Source organism: Aethina tumida, chromosome 6, assembly GCF_024364675.1.
Source record: "Aethina tumida isolate Nest 87 chromosome 6, icAetTumi1.1, whole genome shotgun sequence".
Taxonomy (NCBI): domain Eukaryota; kingdom Metazoa; phylum Arthropoda; class Insecta; order Coleoptera; family Nitidulidae; genus Aethina; species Aethina tumida.
In genome coordinates, this window is record NC_065440.1 from 8,743,160 (window position 1) to 8,763,608 (window position 20,449).

The following is a 20,449-nucleotide window of genomic DNA, read 5'->3' on the forward strand; positions in this document are numbered from 1 at the left end:
AACCCGGGGAAGTGCCAGGCGGTTCTCTTTCAGAAGAGAAGGCTTGGCGTGCCGGACAACATAGTTGTAGATGGCAACGTGGTGGCATGGGCTAAGGACGCGAAGTACCTTGGAGTTCTCCTTGACTCGCGCCTCACCTGGCAGTTGCATACGGATCGTGCGAAGGCTATTGCGAAGAGAGCTCTGGTGAAGCTCTATCCGATGCTTTGCCGTCAAAGCAGGATGAATCCTGCTGTGAAGATTCAAATCATCCGGGCGGTTGCCCGTAGCCAGCTTTCCTACTGTTCGTCAGTGTGGGGCTACGCGGCAAAGACGCATATCAGTAAGCTGGCCAGAGTTGAGAGCGTGTGGTTGAGGATGTCCGTGGGTGCCCCCTGGTTTGTCCGTAACAGGCAAATTTTCAGGGACATCCACTGGACGGAATTCCAAGAGTACATCAAGAAGAAGGCTTCTAAGTTCTTCACCATCGCGGCGGACCACCGCAACGCGTTAGTGAGGAAGGCGGCTTTAGGGCCGACTCCGGAGGAGCGTGTTTGGTTCGCCAGGACAGCTCACAGAATGCCCAGGGACATCTTGAACGTCATGGAGTAGCGCTTGCGGTTGGTCGGCCTGGCAGGGCAGGAGCCTGGCTTCAGTTCTGGCGGGGAGCTGCAGTGGCGGCGGTCTACAGTTGGTCTTGTGGCGGTTGTTCGGGTTTGGGCGTTGTGGCCGAAGAGCAAAAGAATTTAGTAAATTATACCCCCTCTGTAGATGGGTTGGCTGTGGTTCGGTTGGGGTACTGGAGTTTTCTTCAGTCCCTGGCGGGGCTGCGGTTGGCCACTCTGCAGAGGGCTCAAATCCCCCTCCCCTGTGTGTTTGTTGGTATGAGTGATGCTTACCCTGGATCCTGTTGTTTGGATACAGGAGTCGTGTGATGCTAGTGTACCCACGGCGGCGGTGCACGAGATGATACACGAATGTTGTGTTGTAATCTTGGTTTTAAAAAGGTTTTTACCTGTAAAACGTTGTTTTGTTATTATTATTATTGTTACAACAAACATGATTCATGGTCCATGTGGTACTCTTAATAGTTCAACGCCTTGCATGGCAAATGGAAAATGTACTAAAAATTTCCCTAAAGATTTTACCAATGATACGATCACAAATGTCGAAGAAATCCTGATAATGGTTGATCGTAGAAGTGTGAAAATTTAGGATTGTATGTATTTTGTATGTTGTATCATAAAAAAATAGAAACTAAAAATTTTGTCAAAAAAATAAAAAAAAAATTTAGGGGTAGACTACCCCTAACATTTAGGGGGATGAAAAATAGATGTTGGCCGATTCTCAGACCTACTCAATACGCTCACAAAATTTCATGAGAATCGGTCAAGCCGTTTCGGAGGAGTATGGGAACGAAAACTGTGACACGAGAATTTTATATATAAGATACATATATATATATATACAACAAATAAATATCTTTAACAAAAACAAACAACATAAAAACCAAATAAACCACTATATACATGTATACCTAAGCGATTATATTGTTTATGTTTATTATTTATTTGCACATTAGTATTAGAATACATTGTATTTCTTTGTATTATTTTATCATATTATTATTATTTCCTTCTTAGTTGCAATTTTGATGATATTGCTATGATGTCATACTCCAAATTTAGATTTATACCTTAGTTTGTAAAATTATATTTCTTTGTTAAGCTAGTTATATATATATATATATATATATATATATATATATATATATATATATATATATATATATATATTCATTACTATTATAACTTTCAGTAATTAAATTTGTTTAATGTTAAATAAAAATAAGAGTTGTGATTCCCAACAAATTTGGCGACAAGGATGGGATATCTTTAACAATAGCCAGAAGAAGATCATATGTAATCTACTCAAGCAGTTTTTGGTAGAAGAATTCTTTAAGACAACGAATCTCACACAACTTTAGAAATCTCCAGAAATCTGTAACTCGATTCCTTTTTACCATTCCTCATTTTTGATATAGTTTAGTCGTATTTGATTCATTTATTTATAATTTTGTAACAATGCCTGATACAACAAATGTCTACATATAAATTGATTGAATTATTTTCTCTCACGAACTATAATAATAACAGTAACCATCAAAGGAATTCTTATAATTCAAATAATTCTTTTAATTCCAATTTTAAAAAGCCTCAATTTAGTCAGTCCAACTTTAATAACCAAACCAATAACTATAATAGACACACAAATGCTTTAAACGGACATCAGGAGTGCACGATGGGCGATGTAACTCTGTCAATTTCAAAAGCCTAAACAAATCAAATCCGAACCGAAAGAACTTCATTTTAAATACGTATTCCCAATATAATAATTCAGAAAATAATAATAATAAATATAATTCAAAAAAGAATTCTAATTTCCATAAACGTAACAATAAATATTTTTATCAAAAACCTCAATAAAAATAAGTCATCATCATGAACAAATAAATGAATCTAATGACCCAATGTGTCAAATTAATAATAATGAATATAATAATAAAAATGTCGTAATGGAAAACGAATACTTTGGTAAGTAAGAAGTATTGCAGTATTGAACATGACTATTTTTATGAAAATTTTGAAGGTGTCAATGAAAACTGTGATAATGAATCAAGTAGCGACAATATTTTAAATAATAATGATGATAATTTACGTTAATACTCTCAATGAAAATAAAATATCTAATATGACCTTTTCCAATCCAACAATGGATTCGTACAATAAAATTATTAATAAACCTTATATTTAATATATAATATTAAAATAATTACGGGAATAGATTACAAAATAACAATTATGAAACCTAATTTTTATGAAAATGTTGAAATTTATTCAACTAATCAAAGTACGTATTATAAAGAAGATATAATTGGACTTTTAATGAAATGTAAAAAATGTATATTTTTCAGAATTGAAAATTGAATTCAATAAAAACAATTTAAACTTTGTAATAGGAAAATTCTTAAATGGTAATTTTAAATTCTTAATTGACACAGGTTCAACAATTACAATTGTGAAAGCACAACAATTCAAAAAACATACCGTGGTTGTGTAAATGATACTTTTACAGTTAATAAAAAATGTAAATTTGATACATTTAACGACACTTATGATGTCTATATTCATGAACTTAAAATTTGATGGAATCTTTGGTATAGATATTTTAAATTACTTTGGAGCAATAATTGAACTTAATAAAAATGAAATTTTCTTCAAGAACGTTAACTCATCAATACCAATGTATAATAATGAGTCATATAAAAATTTTCAACAATCAATTAATGTAATAATTCCTCGAGGAACCGGGCAAATAATAAAGATTAAAACAAATTCGAATGAAGAAGTTTGTTATTTGGGTCACATTATTACTTCAGATGGATTAAAACCAAATCCTCAAAAAATTCACGCTGTACAAAATTTTCCCCGACCTTCTAATGTTAAAGAAATTGGAACATTTCTTGGTTTAACTAGTTATTATCGTAGATTCATTCCTATAAAAGATATTAACTTTCATTTCGATAGAAAATGTATTGATTCATTTACTCAATGTATGTGTATCTCTTCTCCAATTTTACGTTAACCAAATTTTGAGGAAAAATTTATTCTTACAACTGACGCTTCCGCATATGCTGTAGATTCAGTACTCTCTCAAAGCCCTATATCCAAAGATTTACCGATTGCCTACGCATCGAGAACACTAAGTCCAGCAGAAATTAAATATTCTGTAGGAAGTGGCAAAGAGATCAACAACCAGAAACGAGACCGCGGGGAACAGACGGAACAAGGAAAAGTTAGTTAACAAATACGTCGAGACGAGTAAGAAAGATGGCAGACGCTGAAACCGATGAGGAAAAGAAGCAGGGATATTGTGGTCAAATTTAAAAAAGATATGCACAAAAGAGAAATGGAAAGAAGGAAAGAGAAATTGGAACTGCACAAACAAAAGGTGCAAACAGTTAAAATAATTAAAGGAAACAGAGTATTGTTTAGTGGAAGTACCGAAGAAGGAATTCGAGGTAGAAGAACACAAGAGCAGAAAATCTGAGAATAATTAGAATGATTAGACAATTTAATGCAGGAAGGGAGGTCACGGATCTTTTTGTAAGAAAGGTAAAAGACGACAATATAGACATGGGAATGATTCAGGAAGGGTACCACAGTATGGTAAACGTGGAGGGGTACAGTACATATAAAAACAAGGAAAAAAAAGTAATGACCATGGTGAAAAAATCAGGAAGGAAATAGAGGTTACATGAAAACTGGATAAGCGGAAACGGATTCATGGGATTGTTAGAAAAAGTAGATAAGAAAATAACATATACATACACATCTAAACATATATGACGAGCCGCAAACCACAGAAAGAGAAAGAGATAGCAAGTGGGACAAAGAAGTAATAGAAATAATAAGGAATCACCAGAGACATGAACGCTAAAAATGTAGCCAGGGGAGGGATGGTAAACAACAGAAGGGGAAGAAGGCTGCTAAACTGGACAAAGGAGAACAAACATAGAAGAAACGGAAGGCAGAGAACCCACGTTCAGAAATAGCAGAGGAAGAGGATGGTTAAACTTAGTTATAACAAAGGAATGTAGAAAACAACCTAAATCAGCCGATTAGCCAGATTGCACTGGACTTCTTTCAACTGCCCAAATTCGAAATGTTTTGAAATCTAATTGATACTGATCCTACAAATTGAAACGTGGGAATGAAAATTTCCCTGCTGATAAATACCGTCACATGGCATTTTGTGAGACCATAAGAAAAGGCAAATGGCGTCAACAATTTTAATAGTAAAATACTTTTTACTGATGAGTAGTCATTTCCTTTACACGGGCGACACAATCCCATAGTTATGCGGTATTGGTCAAGGGTAAATTTACGTAAATTTTATGCTACCCGTACCTAGTACTTCCAAAAACTAAATGTTTGTACTGGTATTTTGGAAGATACCATAGTGGATCCTTTTTTATAGAAGGTAATCTCACTGGGCAAAAATACCTCGGTCTTCTGCAAAACCAAATTGTCCCGGCTGTCCACCGTTTTGAAATGAACCTGGAAAGTGTATGGTTCCAACAGGATGGTTGCCCTGCTCACTATACGGCTCTTTTTTTTTTTTGTTTTTGGACTAGAGAGTGGAAAATCTTAATAGACGCACTCCTGAACGGAATTCGGCTAGTGTCCGATTCTCACGGACTAAAAACCACTCTCCATCGGGGACCAGCTCTAAAAGCTATAACCCAGAAGGGCAGATGGGAACTTATTCATTCAGGCAGCCAAGAGGGAAGGCCTCTTGTATCTGTCTGGATAGTTCCGGGGGCGGTAGTTCACCAAACCCGAGATTTCGGGATTGGGGTGGGCAAGGACAGATGCACGGAGATTTCTGGCGAGAATCTTTGCAGAATCTGCCAGTGAAGTGATCTGGAGTTCCCTCCTGATCTGGGTGTTTCGAACATAATATGGGATGCCCAGGGAATTCCTGAGCAGTCGCATATATGTTCCTTCAAGAAGGGGGAGACTTTCTGCGGTACCCCAGATTGGGATCGCATAAGTGGCAATGGAGTGGATGATTGCGTTGAAAGTACGCAATTTTGTGGGAAGGGAAATCTTCTTGAAGAAAGATTTCAGGGAATTGTAGGCGCAAGAATTTTATTTCTCACAGCTTTAATTTGGGCTGACCAGGAAAGTTTCCGGTCGATGATAACGCCAAGATACTTGGCTTGGGGGCCCCACTCAATGAAATGATCATTGATGTGGATTTTAGGGGGAGGACGTCGCTTATCCGAAATGAATATAGCGACAGATTTACTGGCGTTTATTTCTAAACGCCATTTAGAGTACCAATCCAACACTTCGGGAAGGAAGCGTTGAATATAGTTTCGGGAGAATTGATACTAGGGTGTGTGGGAAATCAGGGCAACATCGTCTGCATAAGCAGCTGTGAGAACCTTGGGGTCGGTCGGGAAGTCACAACAATAAAGATTGAAGAGTATGGGGGAGATTTTGGAGCCCTGGGGGACTCCGGCAAGGATAGGTTTGGGGTTGGATAGGTCATTTTGGACGCGAACTTGGAAAGTTCTGCCCGAAAGGTATGACCTAACAAGGTTGGTGAGATAGGGCGGAAAGCGGGGTTGCATCTTATAGATTAGACCGTCATGCCAGACTCTGTCAAAAGCCTGTTTGACGTCTAAAAGAAGCATAGAAACTTGCCTGCGTTGGTTCCTGGCATGGACAATATGCTCAGTAACCCGCAACAGCTGGTGGCCAGTGCCATGTTCCTTTCGGAAACCGAATTGGAAATTGGGAAGGAGATTATTTTGCTGGACGTGGTCATCGAGGCGAGCTCGAATGACCTCTTCAGCAACTTTACTTACGGTGGAAAGAAGGCTAATGGGTCTGTAGCTGCTTGGGTCGTTGGCAGGTTTGCCTGCCTTGGGAATGCAAACGACCACAGCGTTTTTCCAGGGAGCTGGAAAATGCTGCAGCCTCATCATGGCGTTAACGATGTTTGTTAACATTGCCAGATGCTTGCGGAGGAGAATTTTTATGACGGCATTTGGAATGCCGTCGGGACCAGGGGCTTTCTTGTTTTTAAGACCGGAAATAATGGTCTTAATTTCAGCTACAGTGGCAGGGGATATGGGGTTGGGATCCAATTCAGCATTAGAGTTGAATTGTGTGACTACCCGGTGGAATTCTTGGTGTGGAAGTGCACTGGGGTTGGGGGTACATTGCTCACTTAAGCACGAAGCGAAAGTTTCAGCAATGTCACGGTGAGAATAGACATTTCTGCCTTCGTAATGAAGGTATTGGACTCTGTGTTTGGATCCACGAATGGATTTGATGACTTTCCAAACACGTCGGGGGTGGGTTTCGGCTTCGCCGAGGAATTCTTCGAAGGAATTACTTCGAATTTCAGAAAGGCGGGTTTTTAACTGCCTCTGGAGGTAGTTAAGATGGTGTTTTGCCGCAGGATCGCGGGTTCTTTGCCACCTACGTCGGGCTTTATTTTTGCGCCGTAGAAGATTTACGGCGTCTTGGGGAAGGTTTTTGGGGAATTGGGTGGGCTCTTTATAGAAAGTGGCCTGGTTCATTTTGGATGTGATGTCATCCATAAGTTTTAGAACCTCGCTATCGAGTTCTCGGGGAGTGCGAATTACACTACAGGAAATCTCTGATTCTTCGATAAGAAAACAGAGTTTGGGCCAATCCATAGCACGAATACTCACTTCCCCGGTAATAAAATTACCGGATTTAGTGAGTATCGTTGGATTGTGGTCGGAGGAGAGTTCAGGTGTTGTGGAAACCTCAACAACCTGAGTGAGGCCATAGCACAGGAAGAGGCTAAGGATATCTGGCCTTTGGTTACGGGCATGTGGGAAGTGGTTGGGAGAGTCGGGGGGCTCGATAGCGAAATCGTGGTTGATGGAGAGTCGCTGGAGACGTCTTCCATTGGGATTAGTGCGTAGACAGTTCCAAGCTTCGTGTTTCGAGTTGAAATCACCAGCTAGAATGACTTCGCATCCCGGTTGGAATAACGAGGTGAGATGGAGGTTTTTAATGTTTACGGTCGGGGGAACGTAAACAGAAAAGATACGGGTAGGTTTACCCGATTCGGGGGTAATTTCTAAACCAACTGCTTCACCCAGGAAATCGGAAATATCCGCTTGCCTGTGGTGAATAGAAGATTTAATGGCAATTGCGACTCCACCACCTTGGGTGTTTCTATCGAGACGATAGACAACAAAACCAGGCAGAAAGAGGTTTTTGGACGGGCAGAGATAGGTTTCTTGAAGACAGATCACATCAATGTGATTGTCTTCAACGAATTGGGTCAGTTCAAGGATCTTAGGGGTTACGCCATTGGCGTTCCAGGTCAGAATCTTCAGGGAGGGCAGGGGAGCAGAGAATCGAACTTCTTGAAAAGTTCTAGGATAAGGGAGTTTTGCCGTTGGATTTCGGCCATCAGGGACTGGTAGTTGGGTTCGATTTGGGGTTGGGAGGTTTGGGAAGCAGGAATCTCCTGTTGGGAAGCAGGAGATTGTGCTGGGGAGGAGGTGGAAGCGGTTGCGGGAGGTGCAACCACTTTATTAGAGGCTTTTTGGGAGTAGGACACTCCGGGGATGACAGAGACAGAGGGGGGCTTGGGGACCGCAGTCTGGGGGGAGGAGGACTTGGACTTATTGTGGGGCGCCTTAGGACAGCCCTTGTAGTAAGCCCTGTGTTCACCAAATCAGTTGGCACACTTGGGCTTGGATTTTCCGTCTGCAGATTTCTTGCAGACGGAGGTGGCATGCCTACGGGTGCAGAAGCCGCAAACCCAATGAGCATGGCAGTAATTTGTCGTGTGGCCGTACTGCTGGCAGCGGCCACACTGAGGGAGGGTGGAGGACGGTTTCTTTCTTTCAACCGTGACGCGGAGACCCGCCACAGTTGTCAGATCGAAAATCTTTTGGGATTTTTCATCCCGGTGGAGATGGACGGCCACGAGGGGCCAGAGGGTAGCGCCGCGGCGCATGCGATGGACATGCATCACAGGGAAGTCAAGAGAAAGAAGTTCGTTACGAATATCTTCCTCGGAGACAGCTACATTCACCCACCTGATGACGGCGACAAGAAGTTTGTCGGCCGGCAATTGGAAGGTGTTGTAGGGGATATCATTCTCCTCTAGGATCCTCGTAAGGTTACGATGATTCCTGATGGAGGATGGGGAGATTCGGATGCCGTCCGCATTATTGCGGGCGGTCTTGAAGGAGATGTTATGTGACTTGATGGCATCCAGAACGGATGGCCATGCATTTACGTCACGGATTTGGATTGGGACTGGGGTGTCTTTAGGGGAGGTTTTCTGGGCAAGCTGTCCAGAAGGAGGAGAAGGGGTGGTGTCCATTGCCGCTGGAGACGGCAGGGACGGGAAATCCTCACGGGGGAGGCGTTTAGGGTGGACTGGTCCACGGAATGGACCAGAGGAGGGTTCGGGAGACTCGGAGGAGGATTCAGAAGACAGATCCTCGTAAGGATCTGCCTCGGAGTCGGAAGAAGAGACAGGATTGCGAGCAATCCTGATCTTCTTGGGTTGGGAGGGTGGAGGGGTGGCACTTTTTGGCCTTTTCTGGGTAGAGGCTCCAGAATTCGGATTTTGAATTCTGGAGCTGGGGGCGGCACCGGGGGCGGCAATGCTCGCATTGCTCGATTTGGGGTTGGGGGCGGCACCTGGTTTGGGGGCGGCATTACTCGATTTACGAGTTTTGGGGTTGGGACTATACGGCTCGTGTTAGGGAATATTACGTACCTCTTTAGGCGAAAGCATGATTAGTGTTTACGGAAGCATTCTTTGGCCAGCTAGATCACCGGACCTCGCACCTTGCGATTTTTTTCTGTGGAGTTACCAAAGTCCAAATTATACACTTTCCAGGAGAACAGAGTTAATAATCTCAATGAATTAAGAGACAGTATAATTAATTTATTGGAGAATATTACTCCTGGCTAACGTGCGTGAAAATTTTTATCCCAGGTAGGGGTATTGTACCTCTGCGTATGGAGACGTTTTTGAACATCTTATTTAACTGTTTTTAGTTTTTTTATTTATGTTATTTAATTTCTGGGATATATTTTTATTTTGAAAAAAGAAATTTATTTTTAGAATACTTATTTTTGTTTTTGATATACCCTAAAAAAATATTTCTTTTTACAGATTGATATTTACACAAAGTTTCCTTGTGAAACCAATTCGAATAATATTTTAGTCAAATCATTTCAAAAGCCACTTTATTTACCTCATACATATTGAGAAACTAAAATTATTAGCTTTGTTGGATTCAGATTATGAGTTGTCATGTTTAAATGAAAATATTTTTATTAGTTTACAACAAAAGTTTAAATAATCTTTTTTTACCAGTTTCTGCTATTAATTTGAAGGGTGCAGTAGGTCGACGTAGTGTTCGCATAAAATATCAAGTTTGTTTAGAATTTTCCATTCCAACTTTCAAAGAAAAATTTACTCAAACATTCTTAGTAGTTAAAAATTTAATTAGACCAGTGATTTTAGGAATTAAATGGTTTTATGAGAATAAAGGTAGTATTAATTTCGAGACAAGAAATTTAATAATTTCAAAAGAATTAAATATTATACATTGTTCTTTTCAAGTTATTCAACCATCATTATTTGAAGAAGCTTCGGAAACATTTGTCGTATCTGTGAATTCTTTGATTGAAAATTCCTCTTGTATTAAATTAATTTCTGAACAAATGAGTACTCTAAATCATCTTTCATTTGAACAAAAAAATAATTTGGTTCAACTACTTGAGAATTATCAATTTTTATTTAAAGACGTTCCAGGTGAAACTGATAAGTATACACATGAGATTAAGTTATATATAAAGCTTAACTCCTTTTTTAAGAAAAACGTACCCTGTTCCAGTTAGTTATAGAGCTGCTATTGATTTATAAATTCAACGAATGATTTTAGGTGTTATTAAACAAGAAGCTACTCCGTTTATTGGCCCAATGACAGTCGTGAACAAAAAAATGGAGCCATACGAATTTGTTTAGATGCTCGTTGGTTAAATGATCGTATGGTGTCTGATTACGATTCTCCACAACCTCCTGAAGATATTTTTGCCTCTCTTCCGAATTTAAAATTCATGAGTACCATAAATTTAGTAACATCTTATTGGCAGATTCCGTTGCATTCCGTTTCCACTAAGTACACTGGTTTTATGTATAATCATAGAACTTATACATATCAGGTTTTACCTTTCGGATTGAAAGTGGCAGTGGGAAGTTTTTCAAGAGCTATGGATGCTATTTTGGGTTCCGAATTAAGAGAGTTTGTTGTAAATTATATAGACGACTTATTAATAGTTTCTTCCACATTTGAGGAACATCTTATGCATCTTAAGGCAGTATTCGACAAATTCCATGAAGCAAAAATGACAATTAATTTAGGTAAATCAAAATTTCTAGTGACTGAGGTTAAATTTTTGGGTCATATTCTCAGTTCTAATGGTATTAAAACAGATGTTGAAAAGATCGAAGTCATACAAAAGTTTACAGTGTCATGTTTTTAACTCGGTTTGATTATTCTGTAGAGCACGTTAAAGGTAGAGGTAATGTAGTGGCAGAAGTTATTTCCCGAAATCCATTAAATTTAGATAATTCTTTGTTTACAACAAATAAATATCCTATTTTGCCCACTTGTATTAAACAAGAAAGTATATCTTGTTTTTTTTTTTTTTAATAAGTTATATGCCTGAGATTAAACATATTTTAAAAAATCTTTCAATTTCACAATAACAAGATGTTTTCTTTGGACCAATTTATTCTCATTTATTGGATAATCAAATAGATCTTAATAATCGACAAGAAAAATTTTCTAAAGTTTGCCAACCATATAAAAAGTTATTATTTTTAAACAAGTCTGATTCCTACACTGTTCTTATTATTCCTAATAATATAGCAAATATAATTTTAAAAGGTTTTCAGGAGAGCTATGGACATGCTGTGGCTAACAAATTGTCAAGCTTATTATTTCGTGGAATATACTGTGAACATCTTAGTAGAAAACCAGGGAAATAGTAGCCTGTGACTTTTTGGGACCTTACCTTCAGGTCGGGGAGGTATTTTTTATGTGTTTGAAGTTATCGATTGTTTTTCAAAGTATGTGCGATTATATGGTATGAAACAGGCGGCAGCACGAACTCCTATTGACAAAATTTTGAATGATTTTAGCAATATTATCTCAATTAAATGTATAATTGCGGATCATGGAACACAGTTCATGTCTCGATTTGGTCACTTTCACAACACGGTATTAATGTAAGGTTAATTTCTGTGCAACATCCGGGATCAAATCTTAGTGACAGAGTTATGAGAGAATTAGGAAGAATTTTAAGCACCTATTGTAAAAATAGTTAATAGGACCGAATGGAAACAGCCGAATGTTCCCGAAGTTACACTCGTTTTCTAAATTTGATATGTTGTTTATAATGTTGGTATGACAATTGGTAATGGCTATTAAACTAGATTTGTTCGTTAATTTTATGGCCAATAGCAACACAGTATTTAAATATGGCGCGGGCTTCTATTCGAAGGTGCCGGGAAGATGGAATGGAGCTAATGAATAAAATTTAAAATTTTTTTTAGGTAAGTTATTTCTTATATTTCTTAATAAATAAAATCATACTTGGATACTGCTTTGTAATTCAATAATTTAGTACTTATGTTGTTTACTTTACATTACAATCATATTAGAAATAAAATAACCTCAAATTTGAATAAGATGCTTTATATATTAATATACTTTTTCTTATCTGTTGAATAAATTAAACAACAACAAAATGTTATTTTGTAGGTTAAATAGTCTGCCGGACCATTGATTTAACCAGAATAGACTCTGCACTTTTTATGTATGTTAATCTTGTTATATATATATATATATATATATATATATATATATATATATATATATATATATAGGTAGTTTTATTAAAACACAGAATTTTTTTCTGTGATTTTATTTTATAAATTTATAAAATTCAGCCATGAGTTCTCAGCCTCAATCTCTGTCTGGTTACTATGTCAAAATATGTTTCAATATGTATTATATTATGTTTCAATACATATAATGATGTTCATAATCCTAATTTTAAAAATAAATCGTTTTTTAAGCCACCTTCCGATTCTAAATTAAATTTAGTATGGCGTTCAATTTGTAATATTAATCCTTCTATCAAAACATGTCATGTCTGTGAAGACCATTTCTCTCCATCAAATTTCACCACAACAAGAAAAATTTGTCGCCTTAAACCTAAAACAGTTCTTTTGCCACCATTAGTTTTTCTTTCTCATATTCCTTCCACTTCCGGGGATCTTAATTTTAATGTTTTTGAAAATTCCTTGTCTAGTTTGAATTCTAGTCAATCTATTTCTTCCACTTCCAGAGATCTTAACTTCAATATTTTTTAAAATTTATTTATTTGAATTCTAATTCGAATTATTTATTTTTATGTTGTTTGTTATTGTTGTTGAAGAAATTTATTGTGTTGTATTAGTATTTATTTATTTATTTTTGTTATATATAATAAGTATACAGAAGACTGATGTAATTTTATAATGTATACCTTCATCAGTCAGTTACAGTTCATCTTTACCGACCATTCAGTCAGTCTTTGGCCAGAATTAACATCTTAAAGCATGCTGAAAAACGACAAACAACATGGAAAAGAAAAGACATATTACAAGTGGGAGACTTGGTATGGTTGCGTGAAAATCATTTGTCTGCTGCGATTGAAAATCGTATATGTGATTGAGAAAAATCTCTACCCCAACGTTTATACCCTAAAGGATTGTAAAACCGATAAAAACAAAGGAAATTACAGTATTACTAATCACAAATTTTATCATCGTGACTGAAAAATTTTATCATCTGAGAAGAGGACTCGGAGGCAACTGAAGACGTTTTTCTCTAATAATATGAGAAGAAGCATTACTGACGATTGGACGTTGACCCAGGAAAGCTTATCTCAGATATTCCTAGACGACATTGATGGTGATGTTGATGCAGAAGTACGACTGAACCAACTTCTTCATGACATTATTAGATGTAAAAGTTGTTGATGATGATTCAGAGACCTGAAGACTACTGAAAGAACTTTATGAAACCATAGGATAGAAGTTGATACTGAAAGCTGCAGAGAGTAGGACAGATGATGAATTCTTTGAAGTTACAATCATATACATTTTGCTGAACTACGATTTAAAGGATGTTGTAAGCACGTCGAGTCTCTTACTATCGTTCGACCACCTTGCAAAGGGGAGTATTATTCTTCTTTGTTGTCATTGTTTCACCCTTTTTGTTTAAGTTGGAAATAGGGAGGGGAACATGGGGGGTCAAGTGAATAGGGACGAGTGGGCAGCAGCCGGAAATAATCGTTCGGCGGCGTCGGAAATGCACGATTCTGCGACGAAAGTGGGATCAAAGGTCAACCTCTATCATCTGAGAGGAACATGCAAAACTGGGGATTTTAGTATTTACATTTAGTAATTTGGTTATAGAAATTCCTAAAATTGTCAGAAAAATGGCATAGTATTATTTCTGTGTATGCGAAGATCATTTTTTACCTTCAGATTTTTCTCGTAATAATAATAATATACAAAGACCTTGTCTACCACGAACCCGAGTAAGATATCTCACCCGGTGGGATTTTAGGGGAATTAGAATATTTAGGTTAGAATACGTTTCAAATTTGAAATTTTTTTTCAAAATGAAAGTCTGCGATACAAAAAAAGCACTTAGTGAAATTTATCACTGAAAATCCAATATTACTGTTAAAAAAATTTACTTCGGAATTTTCATCCGTTAAATACGTCGAGCTGTGGTAGGAAATCACAGCTATACTTAACGGGATGACGGGGCCCGAAAAGACTTGGAAGGGATGGAGGAAGGTTAGTGTATAAATTGAACATTAAAACATAACTTTTACTATCAATTTATTTATTATGACAGACGTGGTCCGACATATCTGCCAGGACCAAATCGAAACTAGCCTTTCAAAAAAAAGAAATATCTAAAACTGGAGGGGGGCGGCCAAAAATTTGCGGCCTTAGCCGGATTGAGGCAGACATTACCTACCTCATTAAACCCTCATCTGTTGAAGGAGTTGCAAATGTCCCCGTACCTGTTGTTAAATTTGAATTTCCTCCGGGTACGTCGGACCCTGTGCCGGAGCCTTCGTCAGCTTCAGACGTGCTGGGGCCTTCGTCAGCTTCGGACGTGCCGGGGCCTCCTTCAGCTTCGGACGTGCCGGGGCCATTGTCAGCTTCGGACGTGCCGCGCCAGCCCTTGCAACGTACAAGGAGGCAAAAACATATGATGCTTATGAAAAGCATGCAAAGTATTTAAAAAAAAAAATTGAGATGAAGGAAAGGCACCATAGACAGAAGATGGAGGCTCTGGGCAATATTGTGAGTGCCTTAAATTTGTCATCAGCATCAAATGTACAGGCCTTGACTCAAACTGCCCAGGCGTTATCGCAGACTGCTGTTGCTTTAGAACATATGGCGGAAGCTATAAACAAATTAGCAGAGTCTCGCTAATTATTTGTTTTCGTTATTATTTTTGTTAAAATTTATTTTCGTTTTGTTTTAGATAAATCTAATGTCAATTTCCGTATGTGTCCAAAACTTACAGATCAACATTTTAATTTTAAAAATTCTTTTACTAAAATGGAAGTATCTTTCGCAGCCCATCAACTATCTTTTTCAGTTTCGTCATGCAATCTTTCTTTAGTTTCATCTGATCGATTACCTAACGGTGCGACTTATCCTGCTGAATTTGTACATATAACGAATCTTCAATTCTTTAAATGACATGGGTATTCAAAGAAGTAATGAAAATATAATTTCTGAACATTTGGTAATGGAAACTGATGAAGACGATGAGTTGGGGCCTATTCCAGAAAAACATGACATAAGCTTCTACTGAATTCTAATCAATCGTCGCCAGATAATAAAATCGTCAATTTAAAGTTGAGTGACTGGATCATCTGGACATTTAGAGTTTTGGCAAGAAATTTTATCGAAAATTCGATACTGGAACATTTTAGATTCAAGTACATGAAGAGATATCACATCTCAATATTCATTTATCAAAGGCTGGCTAACGACTATAACTTCCGTTCCCTCTAGCACGAGTTGAAAAATGAAGACTACGAGTCTCTAAATACTAGATTTTTAAATCCAGGACCCCGTGGAAAATTTATTTAGTCAAATTTGCCAGAATGTTTTTTTAATATCAATCCAACTTGCCACCAATTCATCGCAGCATTAAAAACAGTTGTTGCCAATAAATTAAGTGTTCCTACCTTTGCCAATAATAATTGTAAGGATGATGGGGGCAAATCTTTAGAGGCATTTTTAAAATTTTTATCTGATTCCGTCAATTCGGTGACTATACCAGATGTTTCTATTTTCGAATCTGATGTTAACTTAGTTGAAAAATACATTTGTGATTCTAATTCTCTTCAAGGTTCTTCTTATGTAGCTGGATATTTATTAAAGAAAATTCAAATTCATGCCATGGGACCCTTCTCTCAAAAGATATCACTCAAAAACATATTTTTATAAAGTTCTGTAAAAAAATTCTATGTATGCGAAGATCATTTTTTACCTTCTGATTTTTCTCGTAATAATAATAATCAAAGACCTTGTCTGAAAAAGGGAACTGTACCTCTTCCACTTATTCAAGATATTTCTACATTTCCTTCCAATCTCTCACGTCCAATATCTGATTTTAATTGTAGTTCTTACTCTTCGATACCCAATAATTTAATAAACCTTAATAAACAAATTATTGTACGTTCTAATGTTTTGCTAATATGTTCTGATCCTTTTTCTGTTCCTGATGTTCCCTCTACTTCAAGTATTTCTCTTTATGCAAATTTTCCTTTAGATACAAATAATAATTCTAATATTTCGAAAGAATGTCACTAAATTAGTCTTTTAGATTATTCCTATTGCAAATCTCCATCTCCTATCTGTGATAAAAATACAAATAATGCTGAAAAAAAAACATTGTTGTAAAAGTTGCAACGAAATGCTATTTAAAAAACTTCTAAGTTAAAGACACGTTGCCAAAAACAAAAGTCTGATATTTCCAATCTTCGTAGTATTATTAAAAGTGTAAAATTAGAAGAAATTTGTACACATTTAAATATGGTTACTAAAAATTTCAATTGTGAGATTCCTGTAGAAAATCTCATGGCAGAACTTAAGTCTCCCGACGATAAAACATTTGCACTTTCCATGTACAAACGCATTGGCAAGCTATATCTTTATTTACAAACTCATTCTTTACCTCCAATTTCTTCTCAGTAAATTTGAATTTGAGTCTGATGTTAATGAACTATATTTTGAACATTTAAAGTCTGCTTCTTCTGATTTAAATGATAAAAATTGTTGTCTATTATTTGACGAAATATCTTTAAGTTCTGGATTACATTTTCAAGATAAAAAACAAGAATTTTGGACTACTAATTTTGGGTTTTCCAAAACTCGAGGAGATAGCGTTAACCTCAAGTTTAAATTCGGCACCTGAATGCGGCAAAAGCGAAAAGAATTGGAAATCTGGGGAGCCAGCATAGCCCAGGGGAAGGCTGTGAAGTCATTCATCAACGACCCGATTGGGTATGGCTGGTTGTATAATACTACGCTGCTCAAACCAGCAGGGAGGCTCGTTGTGTGTGCACGTTATCGGGCAGTGCACACACACGAAGACATGGCGGATTCATAGACACAACGATATTGTGGACTTCGTTATGTCGGAAATTCCCAAGAGGGACCCTGCGGCGACAATCATCAAGAAGCCTACGCTGGACTTCGAGAATACGACGCTCAAACCGGACGTAGTAGTTAAAACTGGGGATCGGGTTTTCGTAGTCGATGTAACAGTCCGCCACGAGGACAAGCGGTGTCTCGAAGAGGCTCGACAGGAAAAATGCCGCAAATATAATGTTCTGCTGCCGCAGGTCATGAATAGATTTGGTGTAGACGAGGCTTCTGTACTACCGATAGTAGTCGGGACTCGTTAGGGTTGACCATTTCCCTAATGGCCTTCCGAGCCTCGATTGAAATTTACCACACCTTCATGGACTACGATGGAGCTGTGCCTCAACGTCGGGAATACTGTGACAGATGACCGACGGACCGGCCGCAGCCGTCTTTTTAACCATGTTACGTGCCTGTAGCAAGTTTGTTTATTTATTTATTGTATGTGGGAGATTTTATGTTTACTTATATTGAATTATTATTTTATTTTTTTACTTTTATTTATATTATACCCTTATTTTATTTATACCATAAATATTATTTTCTTTCTACCTCGGTCGAAAGTACGTATTTTGCTCCCCGGTTCCACGACAGAAATTAGTATTTTTATGCCTTGGTCAAGCTATACGCGCGCCATCTACAACAGCGGGAGTAAAAACTCAGTCGTGTACACTGCCACTGAATACATGAGAAAATCCCCTCTACAATACTATCGCTAAAGCCCGATTCACGCATTCACAGCTTGTACTTTTACTCTCACACGTATAACCTCAAAATTTATTTATCGTTGATAAATGCTAAGGCCAGACTACATCCATTTAGCCAATAAAGTATGTACTTATAAATATTTATTTTAATTTGATTGATTTTTTAATTAATTAATTTATTGTTAACTTAATTTTTATATTTTCAGATTGCGTTAATTTTTGGTATTTGTGGAGCTACGAGATGCGACGAATTAAAAGAACTTCAAGTCTCTGATGTTGAAGATATTAATGGAAAATACCTCGTTTCTATAAATGATTCAAAAAATGGTCTTCCTCGTAAATTTTTAATCGGACCACTTTTTTATGACAAAGTCAAATATTATATTTCATTGAGACCTGAAGATTTTAAAAGTAAAAGAATTTTTGTGCAATTTTTAAAAGGCAAATGTAACCGACAAGTGATAGGAAAAAATAAAATAGGTCAAATCCCGAAAATCATCGCTGAGTATCTGGAATTGGCTGATCCACAACGATATACAGGACACTGCTTCCGCAGGACATCGGCTACATTGATTTCAAACTCTGGAGCTAGTATCACAATGTTAAAACAGTTAGGAGGGTGGAAATCGGCTAGTATTGCAGAAGGTAATTCTTATATTTATTAAAAAAAAATATAATTGTTTAATTTTTTGTGAGAATTTTGAATATGTTTGTATCTCTATATTTACAGGTTATATTGAAAACTCCTTGCTAAACAGACAAAAAATCTTTGATAAGATCAAAGTAGTTTCTCCGACAGATACAGATCAGCATCCAACTACAAGTGGAACTAATCCAGCTGAATCAGGAAATTCTGTTCAATATGAACAAGCTCTATCAACAGAAAACAATTATGACAACCATTTTGATGACTTTCGTTTGGATGATGACACTTTAGCGAAGATTGATAACTCGTTTATACAAGATACGTTAGTATCATCACCACCTTCCTTTACCACAGCAAGCCGTAAAAAAATTATCATCAATTCTGATCCTGAAATAGGTCAACCTTGTCATTTTTTGAATAAACCGCCCATCTCGGTTTTTTCAGATGAAAAAGAAAATCAACCACCCAAAAAAAAGTTAAGATTGAGCAATTGTATAATCCAAGCAGTGATCTACACTCACCGTCAACATCTAATATTAACATAACAAATAAACCTAAGTCGAGTAAGAATGAAAATAAACAAATAACATCTGAAAGTAAATCAACAAATTTCGAAGCACCCGAGTTAAATGTATTAGTGTTTATATTAGTGTTTATGTTAGATATAGTTTTGTATATAGTTAGTTATCTTATCTCTTCGTGGTTTAGGCATGGGAATGTTTTCGTCCACTTATTAAGAGTATCCCTTAATGGGGTTAACGTAAATATTCCCTATTTTAAATAGGCCCATCCAAGGGGGTGGATGGCAGTCTAGCAGAAATTATTGTACATAAAGCATCTATATTGAACAGTGTAAATTGTAGAAAATAAAGTTTTATCTTAACTGTTAAATATACTTATTTAACTCCCGAGTCTGTACCGATAAACAAACAATTTACAAACAAAAATCCAAATGTGAAATACGATTAACTGTGTGTTTCACGGTAACATAATTAATAATTTTTATTATTGTACCACTAAAAATACTGAGTAAAATGTATAATTTAGTTTGTATGCAATATATTTAAATTGATATTTATTTTAAGAATATAAGAATATAAATTTTAAGAATAATTTATTTTAATAAGGTAACCTCGGCTGTTATAAAGTAATATTTAAAGATGTACTAAAAATAATAAATAGTCACGTTTATAACATAAGCAAAATTTCTTTAATTAAAATATAACTATACTTTCATTTATAGATGTATTTGATTTAATGCCTGCCCCCTCGCTTCGCTCGTGCTGCAAATATCGGGCAGGCATCAATATCTCGGCTACGCCTCGGGTAAGATGGCGCGCAGGGCAGGAATCTCAAACTTTCTTCCCTTGTAGTGTAAAATACTATTATACACCAAATTTTAGCTCTACCTTATTTTAATCTTATTTTATTTTTACAATTTTTACTATTGTACACACACCTTGTCGCCCATATACAGCGGCAAGGCTTTTACTTTTATATTTCTTTACACATTCTTTTTAGCTGCGGTCGGAATTTTTCCACTAAGCCGAGGGGTGTCTCCTGGCCACCTCCACGTGGTTCCTCGCGGGCAACGGCCGGACGGCTAAGTGCCAATGGAGCCCCCTCACACATCCAAAAGGCTGAGGAATTGTGAGATAGTGGGAAATCATTATACCAAACCATTCAATGTGTGGAATTCTAGTCAGCCGGGCCTGGTTGTGGGACA

At 37.0% G+C, this 20,449-nt stretch overlaps 1 protein-coding gene across 1 annotated transcript; it reads left to right on the plus strand.

Moving 5' to 3' along the window:
- Nucleotides 1-18,164: 18,164 nt before the first annotated feature.
- Nucleotides 18,165-19,297, plus strand: LOC126265979 (uncharacterized). Its single transcript, XM_049969088.1, has 3 exons — nt 18,165-18,200; nt 18,284-18,722; nt 18,808-19,297. The coding sequence occupies exons 1-3, from the start codon at nt 18,165-18,167 to the stop codon at nt 19,266-19,268; spliced, it is 936 nt and encodes a 311-aa protein (XP_049825045.1). The 3' UTR covers nt 19,269-19,297.
- The last annotated feature ends 1,152 nt before the right edge of the window (nt 19,298-20,449 follow it).

What these genes read in the sequence shown, in the direction of transcription:
- LOC126265979 (XM_049969088.1), top strand. Translation starts at nt 18,165, where the DNA reads ATGCTAAGGCCAGACTACATCCATTTAGCCAATAAA. An exon ending in ACATCCATTTAGCCAATAAA is followed by an intron (nt 18,201 to 18,283) that starts GTATGTACTTAT and finishes TTATATTTTCAG; the next exon opens with ATTGCGTTAATTTTTGGTAT. An exon ending in ATCGGCTAGTATTGCAGAAG is followed by an intron (nt 18,723 to 18,807) that starts GTAATTCTTATA and finishes CTATATTTACAG; the next exon opens with GTTATATTGAAAACTCCTTG.